Source organism: Mixophyes fleayi, chromosome 9, assembly GCF_038048845.1.
Source record: "Mixophyes fleayi isolate aMixFle1 chromosome 9, aMixFle1.hap1, whole genome shotgun sequence".
Taxonomy (NCBI): Eukaryota; Metazoa; Chordata; class Amphibia; order Anura; family Limnodynastidae; genus Mixophyes; species Mixophyes fleayi.
In genome coordinates, this window is record NC_134410.1 from 35,118,704 (window position 1) to 35,135,927 (window position 17,224).

Below are 17,224 nucleotides of genomic sequence, written 5' to 3' on the forward strand. Positions count from 1 at the left end.
TTTTTTTAATTGTTACATTATATGAAACGTGATAAAAATGTATAATTGTGCAGTATTTTATTTGCAGTACACACTCTACGTAATATATGGAGCTACAATCCTCAGCAGGACCTTACCACTGAAAATGGTCATAATTTAATTATAATGAATTTAAATACCCTGGTTTTATAAATGTCAACGTTTACAGCTCTAAGAATGCATACGTAACAAAAAAATATGTACTGTGCATTCATATATTAAAACAAGAATGGACAAAAAAACGGTGGTAATCGTATTACCGATGATGAAAAATCCGACAGCCTTTACTCCTACAAAAAAAAATCTGACTTGTCACAAAAACGAATAGAATATTTAGAGACTTACTGATGGAAGACGTCAGGGCGACTTTGATCAATGTTAATTTAAAGCAGCAATGTCTGGGTGCCGCAGATTGAGTGTTATAATACTTACCCTACGGGGTCCAGACATTGCCGCTTTAAATTAACATTGATCAAAGTCGCGCTGATGTCAACCTGGAGTGCCGGAGTCCTGTGTCTTCGGAATGACTGCCTGTCAACATGCCGCTTCCATCGGAGATCTGGAGCTTCGGTTTTCAGGTAAGTCTCTATATATTCTATTCATTTGTGTGACAAGTCGGATTTTTTTGCGGGAGTAAAGGCTGTCGGATTTTTCATCATCGATAATACATACCCAATCCAAATATTACTCCAAGGATAATCTCTAACACCATGGGACACTCCTTGGAAAAATAAGACAACTGACAAAATGCATTACTAAACATTGTAAATATAAAGAGATCTCCTGTGTAGACCTAGAGGTTGCAAGTCACTGGTAAATGACATCTCTGTAATACAAATGAAGACATACTGATTCCTCTGGGAATGCAGGTTCATATATCAAGAACAATGATTTCACCAGACTCTACGACTTATCTTTAGATATTTCCTTCTCACTCCAGTCATAGCTGCATCTTGTTAGCTGTCCAGAAATATTTTTGGAAGATGAAAATAGAGTGAGGTGCAATCAAAACTATTTCTAAGTATTCCTCATAGCAATTATTGCATTCCTTACAGGACTCTTAACATTCAGCCAGCAGCAAAGCATTAGAAAAAGATAATTCATGCTTAAAAAGGGAGGCCCAGGCATGTGTATAACAAATCACTCAGCACACTATATTGTTATCTGCCATACACACAAACCTGTCTTTGTAAGCCTTTCTGCTCAAGCACAATGGGGCTAGGATACTGCAGCCGGTTATCTTGTCAATCCATTAGTGCACACCATCTGGCCTGACTTGGTTTGAAATGTCCCTGTATTGTTAAGCAAAAAAAATGTCCCTTTTTCCAGACTTTACCTCCCAAAAAGAAAGTTGTGGAAGTAAAATATTTACTTTCATTGAACAGGTGGGAGAAGTAATGTGTTGACAAGGGTCTGATGTTATCAGACTGGGAAAAATGGTTCTGGAGGGGCGGCTGGCAAATAGAAATGTTTCGCATTTTTGCAGTGTATTCTGTCAGTGTGCCTGCAGTTGTACATTCAAGACCAAAAGTTTTGAATGACACAAATATTATTTTTCACAGTCTGCTGCCTCAGTTTTTATGATGACAATTTGCATATACTCCAGAATGTCATGAAGAGTGATCAGATGAATTACAATTAATTTCAAAATCCCTCTTTGCCATGACAATGAACTGTATCCCAAAAACAATATATCCACTGCAATTCAGCCCTGCCCACAAAAGGACATCAAGTCAGTGACACAGGTGAGAGTGTTGACGAGGACAAGACTGTAGATCACTCTGTCATGCTGATTGAGTTAGAATAACAGAGGGGAAGCTTTAAAAGGAGGGTGGTGCTTGAAATCATTGTTCTTCCTCTGTTAACCATGGTTATCTCCAAGGAAACATGTGCAGTCATCATTGCTTTGCTCAAAATGGGCTTCACAGGCAAGAATATTGCTACTAGTAAGATTGCACCTAAATCAACCATTTATCGGACCATCAAGAACTTCAAGGAGAGAGGTTCAATAATTGTGAAGAAGGCTTCAGGGTGCCCAAGAGCGTTGAGCAAGCGTCAGGCCAGTCTCCTAAAGTTGATTAGGCTGCGGGATCGGGAAACCACCAGAGCTTGCTCAGGAATGGCATCAGGCAGGTGTGAGTGCATCTGTACACACAGTGAGGCGAAGAGTTTTGGAGGATGGCCTCATGTCAAGAAGGCCAGCAAAGAAGCCACTTCTCTCCATGAAAAACATCAGGGACAGAAAAATATTCTGCAAAAAGGTACAGGGATTGGACTGCTGAGGACTGGGGTAAAGTCATTTTCTCTGATGAATCCCCTTTCAGATTGTTTGAGGCATCTGGAAAAACACTTGTCCGGAGAAGGAAAGGTGAGCGCTAACATCAGTCCTGTGTCATACCAACAGTAAAGCATCCTGAGACCATTTATGTGTGGGGTTGCTTCTCAGCCAATGGAGTGGGCTCACTCAAAATTTTGCCTAAGAACATAGCCATGAATAAAAAATGGTACCAAAACATCCCCCAAAAGCAACTTCTCCCAACCATCCAAGAACAGTATGGTGACAAAAAAATGCCTTTTCCAGCATGATAGAGCACCTTGCCATAAGGAAAAAGTGATAACTAAGTGGCTCGGGGATCAAAACATCAAAATTTTGGGTCCATGGCCAGGAAACTCCCCAGACCTTAATTCCATTAAGAACTTGTGGTCAATCCTCAAGAGGCAGGTGGAGAAACAAAAACCCACAAATTCTGACAAACTCCAAGCACTGATTAGGCAACAATGGGCAGCCAGTCAGTATGCGGTCCAGAAGTTGATTGACAGCATGCCAGGGCGAATTGCAGAGGTCTTCAAAAAGAAGGGTCAACACTGCAAATATTGACTCTTTGCATAAACTTAATGCAATTGTCAATAAAAGCCTTTGACACTTATGGAATGCTTGTAATTTTACTTCAGTATACCATAGCAACATCTAAAAAAAGGTCTAAAAACACTGAAGCAGCAAACTTTGTGAAAACCAACACTTGTCATTCTCAAAACTTTTGCCCATGACTGTATAATGATGTCCTTATGCCTCACAAATAACATTCCTCATTTAATTATCCATTCACACTATATATTCTGCCTGTATGTATTATCTTACTATTAGTATGTAATTGCACATTGTGTTGGATATATGTAAGTACATGTAAGAGTAATATTGAATGCACATTGGTGAATATTATAGATTTATTATGAGAATGTGACAGGTAGATTCTGGGAAGGGAGGTATTTTTCTCACAGGACATTGTCCTATGTGTTCAAGAAGGGGTTAATTATGTTACAGTCCACCTGGGGTCTGATCACTTATAAGGAGGGTCTGTAGAACTGTTGTGAGAGGATTAGTGAACTGACCTGTGATTCTATTTGTGACCAGTGTTGGTCAGAATATACTGGATAATATTGTTTATGTTATTGTTAGATTGCACAACCACCAGAAATCAGGGTGAACTTTTGTTTTCACGTCAACAAAAGCCAGCCAGACTGGGTTTACCCCTGAGGAGTCTGACGATTTTCCCTTAGCGGTGTTTGATGGTGAAAGCAGAGAAGACTAAGGAGCGTTAGATGAGTCACGTGTCGATTTTATTACAGGCCAGTTAAGAGATCCCACCTTAGTGAAGGCCAAGGAAAACATGGTTAATGGAAAACCTCGATTTCCAAGGACTGAAAATGTGTTTCCTCATATGGTACAGAACCTTAATAGCCTTTACCGAGTAGACAAAATAAAAGGTGAGGTAACAGAAAAATTAGTGGTGCCTCAGCCCTATCGTAGGAACGTGCTTCCCTACAAACATAAGTTAGGGTGTTGCTTAAGAAGCGAAAAAACCTGAGATAGGATTTTACACGGGTTCTTTTTGCCATGGTGCACATAGATGTCCAGAAGTATTGCAAAGTTTGTCCTGAATGTCATTTGACGCCTCCTGTATCTCATTTTTATAGTCAGTTACTGTTCATTATAGAGGTTCCCTTTGAAAGTATTGCCATGGACCTTGTTAGTCCCTTAGTAAAGTCTGCTTTTAGTGGTAATCGATTAGAATAGTAGCTGTTATACTAAAGCAATTCCCCTAATAATTGTGTCTTCTAAAACTATTGTCACTGAGTTATTTCATATGTTTACGAAGGTGGGATGTCCAAAACAGATCCTCACAAACCAAGGCGCGCCCTTTATGTCCATGAGGGCTTTGTGTCAGTTTTTGAAAATCAAACACTTACGTACTTCTGTCTATCATCCCCAAACGGATGGTCTACTTGAGAGGTTTAATAAGAGATAGCTAAGGATGGGAAGAACTGGGATTGTCTATCACCGTATTTAATGTTTGCCATTCGGAAAAGTACCACAAGCTTACAAAGGTTTTTCCCAATTTGAATTGTTGTATGGTTGGCGTCCACGGGGACTCCAAGTCATTGCTAAGGAGACTTTGGAGCAGGAAAATATATATTGTAATTGAACATATTACAGCTATGCAAAGTAAATATATAGGTAAACACAGGGTTTTAGAGGGGAAGTTTCCAAATGCTTTCAGAAAAAAGCAAAAAGAAACTTGCCAGAATAAATCTACAACATAAACTTTTTTTGTAGTTAAACTGTTTAACTTCGCTACCACAGCCACACAAACATAAACATAGCAGGGTCAGTTTAGGCAGATGCCAATTAACTTACCAGTATGTATTTGGATCATGGGAGGAATGCCATGGCCCAAAGACATGCATACAAAAGACATACATATAACAATACAATGAGGGGAAAGGGTGACTGGTTAAATCAAGGAATTTAAAGGGTAAAAAGAGCCAAGGGCGTTGCTAGTTTCTCAAGTGACTTGGGTCAAGGCCCACAACCACACTCGACACACTGGTTGTCACTCCATACAAATGCACATATACATTAGGAGAACATACAATTGATTTCTCAAGCTGTTTTCCAAACGCAACGTAACTCAAGAAAACCGCTAGCGAAATAGTGCAGCATCTAGATTCAGTGATCCACATAGACGGCAGTGACACACACAGCTCGGATGTTAATGCTCCTGTGGATGATATTCATACAGTTACAAGAGACACCACTTACAGCTGTGCAAGTGTCATACAACAATGTAAATAGGTGAAGCAATCTGCTGTAACTTGCACAGATTATGGGCCCGATTCAGAAAGGCATGAGAAATGAACGTCATGTCCATATACAACTAGAAGCGGATCTGATGAAATGTCTCTTGTTGAAAACGTGTGTAGGTACGTTCTGGAAACACAGCACTTGCCGTATTGAGACAAACACCACACGGCTGGATACGTACAATACATATGTGCAACATGAAGTCCCTGCAGAATGCAGAGACAAAAAGTGTATTCAATTATTGCCACCTGTTAATAATGTAAGTTTTTGTTTCTTTCAACCCCCCCATGAAATACATTCATCATGATATCATTAACGACTACTGTACACAACATGTATTTTTACGGTGGCTCTTGATTGTAAACACATGTTCTAGCATACATATGAGTCTGTCATCATTGTCACTCGGCACTTACACTTCATCTATAGCTGGTGTAAGTGATACGGCTGAAAATCACGTACGTTAGAGATACCCAAAGTGTGAATAGGACACTGCTGCATGTGCTCAACCTTGGCACCTCCTTTCTGTATGTTGACTAAGTGCATACGCCCCTTACTCCCTTCATATCGTAGGCCGTGGAAAATGCCCCTTTTTGAGTGAACATAAAAATGTGCTTTTTGGCTTATGATTCGGTTCTGCGCATATGTAGACTGAAAAAGCACAAAATATGCCTCTAAATGGACTTACATTTATTAATGAATCAGGACCTATATCTCTAAGCTACAGTTTTTTCTTCTTTTTATTTGCTTTTCCACCACATTCGTTATTTTAAATAATAAAACAACTGCCACCTTACTTACAGACACTAATAATACCACCAGCTTAATGTAAAAACTGTAAATATTAAGATAGCCTCAATTTAAGATCAAATCCTTTACAACAGTGCAATCCAAATTCAGGCCCTATATTAAATTTTAACCCACCACATAAATATAAACTCCTCAAACTCAACATATAACCCTTAATAATGACAGAACAACAATTAAAAATGAATCTAAAACAATTCAGATTTTACCGTCAACTTCTGTAATATTCTTTTATGCACTTACTGTGCTACACTAACACCCAACACTCTTCTTTGAAGTCTTTCTACTAAATTTTATCCCAATGGTGTTTGATGGGGTTGAGGTCGGGGCTTGGTACAAGTTCTTCCACACCAAACTGGGGAAATCATTTTTTGATGGACTACTCTTTGCGCACTGGGGGGCATTGTCATGCTGAAAGAGGAAAGGACCTTCCCCATACTGTTGCAACAAAGTCGGAAGTACACAATTCACTACAATGTCATAGTATGCTGAAGCATATTCACCGGAATTAAGGGGCACAGACCAAAGCATGAAAAAATGCCCCCGACCATTATTCCTCCTCCATCAAGCTTAATAGTTGGCAGTACGCATTTGGGTTGGAATCGTTCTCCTGGCATCCGTCAAACCAAGATTCATTCGTTGGCCTGCCAAATTGTAAAGTGTAATTCATCACATTTCCACTGCTCCGGTGTTCAATGGCAGTGTGTTTTACACCACTTCAGTAAATGTTTGTGCATGCTGATCTGAGGCTTGTATGCAGCTGCTCGGCCATGGAATTCCAGTCTATGAAGCTCCCGAGGAACAGTTCTTGTGCAGACGTTGCTTCCAGAGGAGAGTTTGGAACACTGTAGTAAGTGTTGCAACTTAGGACAGACTATTTGTATGCGTTATGTGCTTCAGCACTAGGCAGTCTCGTTCTGTGAGCTTGGCTGGCCTACTGCTTTGCGGCTGAGCTGTTATCCCTCCGAGACATTTTCACTTCACAATAAAAGCACTTACAGTTGACCAAGGCAGCTCTAACAGGCCCAAAGTTTGATGAACGGACTTGTTGGAAAAGGTGGGATCCTATGACAGCGCTACATGAAAGTCACTGAGCGCTTCAGTGCGAACCATTCTACTGCTAATGTTTTGACTATGGAGATTGCATGGCTGTAGGTTTGATTTTAAGCACCTATTAGTAATGGGTGTGGCTGAAGTGGGCCAGCACATTAATTAGAAGGGGTGTTCACATACTTTGAGCCATGCAGTGTGTATATCAAAACTCAGTTGTCAGAGCTTATCCTCACTATTGCAAATTTACACGTATCTAGTAAAATGAAAGTATGAGGTCCTGGTTCATAAAGCCATAGTGCCCTGCTTGGAATTGTGCCCATGGCTCCAGCGCTGAGAGGCAACAGTGCTACCCATTGTACCTCCATACAGCTCTTGGAGAACACTGATCTTAAGTAGGCCCCTTACTGATTTGCTGTCCTATCACGTGTGCACATACCTTGGATAATACAGCCCAAAACCATGTTTAGAGGTTGCGTTACATGAAATCCAAGTTCAACCTAAACACTGATCTAACTTCGCAATGGCAGCCTTATATCGCCAGCCACAATAAAACATCAGCTTTTCACCAGATCACAGAGGGGTAGTTACACTACTTCACAATTCATTTTTAAGTGGAAAAACCCCTTGACATTTTTAGTAGTCGCTCCCAGTGCACATTTTAAGTTGTGGATCCACCAACACAAACCCATTTGAAGAAGAATAACTAAAAGAAGGCAACATTACATTTGTATATTTTATGTTCAGAAAAGAATTATTAGAGAAACAATTGTTAATTCTTTGCTGTTATGCTATATCATTCCATTCATGGCCCTTGTTACAGAAGAAAACCATCAAAGCCCCTTTAGCAGCAAAAGGGTAAGATAATAAATAATGTTACAGCCACCCCATCTGCAGAACAAAAGCGCTTCCAGGAAATACACAGCTTTCTCTGTTATTAGAGGCGGTGGATAAGTAGTAACTAAGCAAAGAAAACTAGAGAAAGAAGAAAATTCCCTTAAGTCAGCAGTACTAAAACCTCTGTGCGTTGGGTGGGTAGCAGATCTCAGAGACGCACCTATTACATCAGGGCATTGCTATGCCTGACATAAGTGTTTTATTTACTTTTCTATCTGCTTGGGTACTGCAGTTCTCAGAGCTCGTCAGCAATATTCCGGTTCAAACCAACAAGCTTGCTCCACACTGATGATCCATAGTTGGAAACATTTTCAGAATAACATATTTATTGCTGGTTGAACTGCAATGGGTAATGTGAGTTTTATATTGCTATAGGAACCGGTTTTTGTTCTGTAAAGAGAAGACTGCTTTTTCCAAAGACAAATCATCCCAGATGCCCTTGAGACACTTGTGGAGAAACCCATAGAGCACCCAGATGCAATTACATTGGAACCCAGAGATTTAATAGGGGCTGTTACCATTACAATTATTCTATAATTATTCAATGATGTATTAGCGTATGGGGTTTTGATCAAACTCCTACCATGTGACTGAATGTCCCATGAATCTTTGTACTAAGCCACAATGTGTTTTGTGACCCTTTGGAAGCTTATTCCTCTACTGCTGGTGACAGATATGTCCATGGAATTGGCCAGTATTTGTGTTATTGTCTAAAGTCAGTTATATGTCCACAAAACTATTTCAGAGAGCTCATTATTTACTACAGTATAGAATTAATGCAATAGATTTAGATGTTACAATTGTCTTATTCTATTCAATCCTTAGTGGGAGAGAAGGGACATTATCAAGTAATCATAAGTAATTTACGCTATAACATGAGACTATACTAAAAGTGTGGGACCTCTCAGACTTGCACGATCCCTGCTGACTGCGCAGCCAGTTCACGCATGCGCTGTGGAACTAAAATATTTAAAAGCCATATTAAAAGAATAAAGGCGATAACAGAACAAGAATTGCGGCTGTACTTAAAATGCTGCAATACTTGTAAAATAGGTTTCCATGCTTTGCATGGGGAAGTTTATCTCCAGTGAAACCCAGTGAATCTAGTTAGTAGTACCAGGGCTGTAACTTGGGCTGTGCAATAGAAGGCGACTACCCATGGTACAACGCTGAAGGGGGGTGGAGCTTATAAATATTTTAGGTTCATTTGGTCAAAATTGAGGGCTGGGGGGGCTTCATTTTTATTTCTCGCCCCAGGCACTAGACTTTTAAATTACGGCTCTGAGCAATACTATAGCAGGTGGTGACCCCTTAATGTATAGGGAGATGCCAGATCGCAGATGAAAACACCCATTTCCATCAGCTAAAGGGCTTTTCGCACTGTAATAAATAGATCTCTTAGTGCTCAACACACTGGTTTGTCACAGGTTCTGTGGTTTTGTTTCCTAAAACTGATTTTGACAATTTTATAAAATCACGTGCAGCATCATTTATTGACACATTGTTAAGTTATACCACAATGTATCTAAAGGAGAAGCAGCATCTAGGGCCTGATTCATCAAGGATCTTAACTTAAGAAACTTCTTATTTCAGTCTCCTGGACAAAACCATATTACATTGCAAGGGGTGCAAATTAGTATTCTGTTTTGCACATAAGTTAAATACTGACTATTTTTTCATGTAGCACACAAATACTTGATAGCTTATTTGTACACTGAAATGTAAAGTTGATATTTGTGTGCTACATGATAAAACAGTCAGTATTTAACTTCTGTGCAAAACAGAATACTAATTTGCACCCCTTGCATTGTAACATGGTTTTGTCCAGGAGACTTAAATAAGAAGTTTCTTAAGTTAAGATCCTTAATGAGTCCCTAGAGTGGAAGTGAAGGTATGAAACGATTTTAAAATCCCTATTTTGTTACTTCTGCATGCAGTATACCAATGTCTGCAAAACAGACAATATTTATCCCTTTATTTTTTTATCCTGATGGATGAAAATTTCACTATATATTAATGGTCAATAAATTTACTGACAGGTATCAACCATGTAATTATATGGATAGGCTGCATTCTCATGACTATTGGTACAGCCCAACAAATGGCTGCATACACTATCTGTAGATGACAAGTTCACTTTACCAGTTACATAATGAGTTTTTATATTAAGATTATTATAAAAGTAAATCACTTAGGAAACAGTCTAACATCACAGTTGCTTCCTCCCCCGAAGTAGGAGGACTTATGAGAGAGCAAGCAAGTCTTTCAGGAGTACTTACCTGCAGAAAGGTGGGTGGAGCCATGGTGAGAACCACACCATTAAGCCCCACCCATTGCAGCAAACAGCCAGTGTTGGGAGCATGATGATATGATTGCCCTACCCCCTTTTCAAGTCCCACCCACCTAGTCTTTTCCTACCTCCGGATCTCCCAAAAGCAAAGTATGAAACGTAGTCAAGTATGTAAAACACTCATTAACAATTGTCTTGAACAGTCAGAAGAATATAATCAATATCTTGCACACAGTATATTTTGTAACAGCATATTAATTATTTCCTCTTTTAGGTTATGTGTCCTAGATACACAATAATGTATTGCAGATGTCTGAAATAATAAAAATTCATCATAAAAGTCCCTCTGCTGTGTTTTTCACTAGGGTAACATAATAATGAATTTCTTTGCATACACAGCTTACTAACATATGTTTATAGTCATTTACAAACTTTTAGGCTTGACACTTTACAAGTTTGCTTAAATCACATCTTTAAGAGGTCCCCTGTTGTTAGAAGACGGACACAAAGGTTACACTCGAAACAGCTGAAGATAAATCAAGGTCTGGAAGAAAATAGCTATTGCTCCCTAGTTTAGAAAACGGACACATATGGTAAGTGCGGTGTTGAAGAGAGGTACAGGAATAGGGGTGGGGGTCAAAAGGAAGGAAAAAAATTGGTTTGCTACAGTTTTGCATAGTAATGCAGCTCTTTATTTCAACAGCTGGACTTGGAGCAGGGGCGTTGCAGGGATCTTAGCAAAACCAGGGCCTGGTGCCAAAATCAAGTTCACCGCAGTCTTATTCGCCCCTATATTGGACATGAACATGTTATAAAGTTTAAGTCACTCTATTATAAGAGCTAACTTGTGCTCATTAGAGCAATGCTGGTGTTGGACTAATACAACAGTTTAAGTATACCCCATATGTTGCTATAAATCAATGAAGAAATCATAAAATATTCTAAAAAATCCTTAGGATCCTCTACTTGGGACTCAGGGTTTGGGCTTGTCTACCAATGCCATTCACATTGACTACACATGAACGGTGAAAGACAAACTCTGAATAGGTTAGCATGGTGGCTCAGTGGTTAGCATATTTGCCTCACAGCACTGGGATCATGAGTTTGATTCCAGACTAGAGCCTTATCTGTGTTGAGTTTGTATGCTCTCCCTGTGTTTGTGTGGGTTTCCTCCCACACTCCAAAAAATCCTAATAGGCTAATTGGCTGCTGTCAAAATTAACACGTGTGTGTGTGTGTTAAGGAATTTAGACTGTAAGCTCCAACGGGACAGGGATTGATATGAATGATAAATATTCTCTGCACGGCGCTTTAAAATTGGTGGCGCTATATAAATAGATGATGATGAATAGGCTTTTGGGAAGGGTAATTGGCATATTGTATCTAAAGAAACATGTATTCACTGCACCCCAGACCCCCCCCCCCCCCATATTATAATCTATGTAGATTCTGTGAACTCCTCTATTCCTCTCACATGAGCATTTTCCTGCTCCACACAGAAAATAATTGGGAAGGAAAGACAGGAATGACAAAGAGCTGCTAGTGTTTTGTAGTCCATGTCCAGCAGCAGAATGTCCTACTGGGAGCCAGTGCATGCTCCCAGGGGGTGGTGCTTAGCCCCGGAAACTGAACATTTAAGCAGTGTTTTATGAGGCTGCAGCATAATATAGCTACAGTCCTGGGCATATTTAGCTAATAGTGTAAACCTGCACAATATGTCTGCCACGGAGGTTGTGACCCCGCAATCCAATAGGAAGCCAAAGTTTTGTACTTGCTTTTTCCCATTCACCTGCAGTATCACCACTGCACCACTAGGTGGTGCGTGCAATATCCTCCAGGCCAATTATTTTTAAGTCCACCCCTGTCCCTATGTGACATTACCCTAAGCATTGTCTCAGTCTGCAAAGCGCTAGGGTTCATAGTGCTCAATTGCTTCTGTGCTGACAGGCTGAATTGATAGGGAAACGCTCATTCTCTGTCACACGGGAGCAGTTAAGCTAAGAAAACGTTGCATACAGCATTTTCAGACCTTAATTGCTCTCATATCACAGGGGAAGAACATTCACCACTTTCACTTCAAACTGTCGTCATGGGAGTGATTGAGCGTAGAAACGTTAACCCTTTTCTAGCTGTCAAAGCACTAGCAGTCAAAGTGACGGTGTAGTAACGCCCTAAGATGAAGACATTAAGATAAGCCTTTTTCAGATCCCCAAAATAATGTCACACACTTATATGCAAAAATGCCTCACGAAATGCCTAAGGTCCCAAACCTATAAAAAAGGTACCATCACCCCAATTTATGTACACCCACTACCAGCTCTATCCCCACTCACTGTTACCTAAGGATTTGTGCATCGGTGGGCAGTCGCAACATAACTCTAAGGGGAAAAATTATCTTCTAAAACATATTATTTGGATCAGGCCCCTATAACTGGATCTTCTACAAAGTAAGAAAGGAAAGGAAAACAAAAGAAAGGAGTAACTTTGCTCATGGAGGAACCATGGTACAATGTAAGAGCTGCAAATTAGTTTATTATTCTGCATGTAAGGAAAATACTGGCTGCTTTTTCATATTAGCACACAAATACTTGATAATATTATTTTTACACTGAAATGTAAAGTTGATCTAGTACATGCCCTACCCCAACTATAAATATGTCCCCACATTTTAAATTTACCTCCCCCTCCAATGCAACATGATTTTGCCAAGGTGCAAAGTAACTCCTTTTTTTTGCATTACTTTCCTTAATGACTCAGGCCCAATCTTTTTACCTTTTTACTTACTGCAATTAATTCACTGCTCGCCCTTTTGCAAGAAGGATCTGCTTAGGCGAGTAGTGTATTAGTAGATATTCATTCTTCTTTCTTTTAAAGTTAAATATGACATAACAGGTAAAGGCTAGATATTAGAACACGGACAATTCCCTTCTAGGCTATGTTTGCTTCTAAAGATATTAAGTAGCACAGAGAAAAGAATAGAGCTATCATTAGTGCTGCAATTGGTGCTCTATAGGGTGAGTTACTGTACCTAGCATGTAAGTTAATATTTACTTGGTCTCACTGGCCCATGCCAGCACTTACAAGCAGATTTTCTCAAAAGGCTCTGTGAGAGGAAATAAGTATAGTGATAATTATTCTGGAGCAGGATACAGCTCATCATGAGTTGCTACCTTTGCATTCCTTAAAATTATAGTTTGTCAGTATAAATATGAGAAGAATAGAAGATATTAAAAAGTAATGTTTACTTACTTTATGCTAATAATGAAATTAATATTTAATGTTTAGATATATAATAAAAACATAATATACACACATATTATACATAATGTTTGTGTGAGTGCATGTTTTTTCTAATATCATACTTCCCCATGTCTGTCCCTGACAGCTGGACAGGGGCATGGTCACGGCACAAAGGTGCGTGGTCACGGTGCAATGGGGGTGTGGTCACACCCACAGAGGGCTGCCTATTAGATACCACCTTTCCCCCAACATTCCAACCTGGAAAATAAACATGTCCCCAGGTGGGACAGGGCCCTAAAATCGGAACTGTTCTGCTGAAATTGGGACAGTTAGGAGGCATGCATTTCAATAAATGAAACTGAAATCTAGCTCAGCTGTATCAGTGATGTTATTTTCATAAATATGAGTGATTTATTTCTGTGACAAGTGAAAAAAAGTATGATCTTATATCTCTGTTTATCAGGATATAATAATAAATAGGCCCCATATTCTGGTAAATAGAGATTAGATGGATTTCAGATTAACCACAACATACAATGTTCCTTTTTTCTGTGCTTCATGTGTGGACATCTCACACCTCATTCTAATACATTATACAACATATAAAATATTCTACACACCCTGAACCTTTTATTAGTCTATTGAACCAAAAATATGTGACACACTGGCCAGTAGGTGCTCAGGTTAAATAACCAGGTCACATGGGGTGAAATATATGACCAGACTACAAACACATTCAGCCAATTGGACTTTCCAACATAACCAATCAAAATCTGATTAATTTTGATCGAGATCACTGGTTGTTATGGGATCACGAAAGGGAAAAATGTCTCAAAAATGTCTCAAAAATCTAGATACTGCACTGTATTTATGCAGAGATTTTTAAAATTGGAACAATAACATTCTGGCAATATATTCAACATGTAGAATATCGGTATAATTTTGCATCCTCTACTTTCCCACCTGGAGAAAGTAGGTTGAGCCTGTCTATGAGACAAATCATTTGGATTAGACAGTTGACTTCCAAAGCTGAAGTACCTGTATAATAAAAGAAGATTGCCTGCGTAAAGTTCATCTGCATCACTCTGCTAGTTGGATGGAGGAAAATAATAAAAAAAAACATTATAGAAAGCTTTTAGTAAATCTGTTTTACCTGGTATAAAACGTAGCTGATTCCTTATTCTTAAACCACTCTTTCCTGACCCATCCTCACAATCATCTTCATCATCACAATCGCCGCTGTGTGACTCCTCCTCTTCTTCGGTTTTACCAATGTTTTTCCGCCGCTGCGTTGACATTCCTTTTAAGAGCTAAAGACAAAGACAAGTCGCATAAGGGGATAGTTCAAAAGGTCAATACAAGCATAACGACCACAGAAAACACTACACCACATTATTGTAACTGTAAGCTCTTCAGTATTTGTAGAACTATAAGTCCCAGCAAAACCTCTGCTTCTGTCTGACAGGGTATGCTGGGACTTACAGTTCCACAAAGGATGGAGTGCCAAGGGTTGCTCAAGCTTGCTCCATTGCCAAGATAAACAGAACTGTACAACTTATCTCACCAATAATAAATATATTAGTGTCCCAAATTAGCATCAAATGAGCTACACAACACAAAGAACTCTAGTGTCCTATCAGGCTCACAGCCTGTGCGGCAATGTCCATAGTACAAAAATACGAAAGGACTTTCCCAAGGTCAGAGAGCAGCTGTCTCTAGGATTAGATCTGGACTCTTCAGGACAAGTGCCATGACTTTGAAATGTAAGTGGCTTCAGTCATCAAACCACCTTTGAAAAGGGAATACGCGTCCTTATCTAACAGTGGCCAACTCTATAGTGGTTTAAAACTAGAACAGTATAAACAAGAGATAGAGCGGTTAGAAATAGCTACTGCACTTTGCATGTCTCTTAAACATCAAGGGCTCAACTTAATTTAGTCCAAAACTCAAGACGGAGGAGGTGCCAGCGTTTAAAGGACACAGATTCCACTGTTGGCTGGTAAGAACACTGTCCATACAGATCAAACATGTATCTCACGTCTGAAGTATTACATCAGGTTCGAATCTCTAACGTCTTTGTCATTTTACTCTTCCTATATATGAGCACAAAATGATTTACACACACACAAAACCCAGGTAAAGTATTTGAGCTGATCTTCTTGTCAAAGTATATTTTTATATATTTATTACAATGCAAGATGTGGGAATATTTTTAAAGTTAACATCATGTGAATAGGTGTGGCGTATTTCTTAAGCACATAGGGACAGGCGCAGCAGACATCAGAAGAATGCATTAAAGGTATAGGGGTCTATTTATTAAAATGCAGTAAATAAAAATAAAAATAAGTCAAAATATGGCTAAACACAGTTCCCACATTGCTGTACAAAAACATTGTGATTTATCCTCTAAAATTGAAAACACAAAGTACACATAAAAGAACAGCACTGTGTTGCGTCTACAAGACTCTGGAAATACTTACAGGTTTGTCATTATTTAAATACTAATGATGGTATGCGACAAACTTGGAACTTTGTTTGTTTGTTTGATTATTTCTGTACCATTTTTCCTAATATTGTAAAAGAGCTGAAAGGAAAAAAGAAATAAGAAACATGCCGGTATTCAGCCGTGGATCCTGCGGGGAGGAAATCGGGACAATCCACCCCCAGCATTACTATCATACCTTTTAAATGGCCAAGATGCCGATCAAAGGGACCCGGGGCATGGGGCAACCAATCAGAATGAAGGGGCGTGACTATGCTAAAACCCCTCTCCCAAAGATAAAGTGTAGGGCCACCCCTGCTGGTCTCCTGAAATGTCCAAGATACTTCTGAATTTTGTGTAGTTTTGTGTAATTTTGTGTAGTTGTCCGAGACTCCTCAGAGAGCAGGCCCTGCTGGCGCTAAAGGAAATGGGCGAGGCATAGGGCCTCAATGCTGTGATGACGGGGGCATCACCAGGTCACGCTCCCCCAACGCAGTAACCACTTGACGTCATTTACAGTTGGCAAGTATGCTTCCTCATTGATTAACATAGAATTGGACAGCTAGACCTACTGTTACGTTTCTACGTTGTTGCAACAATGTTGCTGCACTATGCAAAGCAGCCACTTCCTAGTTCTGCAGAGAGGCAACTAAGTTTAGGAGGTAGATTTATCAAATCTAAACAGAAAAGGTGGAGGTGTTTCCCATAGCAACCAATCATGTTCTAGCTATTATTTAGCTACTACAGTCTAGAAAATTATAGATAGAATCTGATTCCTAAATGTTGTTTTTCCACCTTAAAGCAGCAAAAAAAATTAAGAACAATGTTTGCAAACCATCTTATGGCATCTTAATTTGTGGTAAATATTTTTTTTCTTATAAAAAGGGGATTTATGTTTTAGAGGTGGAATATTTGGGAAGGAGGCAATGGAGAATGTTCCTAGCTATATCCCTGCCATTAATAAAAAAAAAAAACAAGCTAAAAATAATTTTTAGCAAACAAATTCTCTTCTGCTTCATCACTACAGCAAATGTTCTTTTAAGCTCGCTTCTGCTTTGTTTGCGAGGCAAACTTTCAAACTCATTCCAAACATGCATGGATTCAATCAAAAGAAAATATTTCTAGGAATTGTTTGAGTAACAAAGTGTATAATGTGTCCAACAGTGGAGAAAAACAAATCCTAAACTGTCATTAAATTATAGGCTTCTGGGAATCTCCCTGCTGAGGAGTAGGACGTACATGCCATTACTGAGATTTACTCATTCAAACATGTTTAAATTCATCCGTTGAGATAGAA

At 39.3% G+C, this 17,224-nt stretch overlaps 1 protein-coding gene across 4 annotated transcripts in view; it reads right to left on the reverse strand.

Annotated features, from left to right (window-relative positions):
* Positions 1-17,224, reverse strand: part of GPC3 (glypican 3) — a 301,135-nt gene that overhangs the window by 89,730 nt on the left and 194,181 nt on the right. For all 4 annotated transcript variants that reach the window (XM_075187254.1, XM_075187253.1, XM_075187255.1 and 1 more), the window contains one exon: positions 14,599-14,755. In XM_075187254.1, the coding sequence (XP_075043355.1) occupies positions 14,599-14,755 (157 nt within the window). The remainder of the gene's footprint in view (positions 1-14,598; positions 14,756-17,224) is intronic.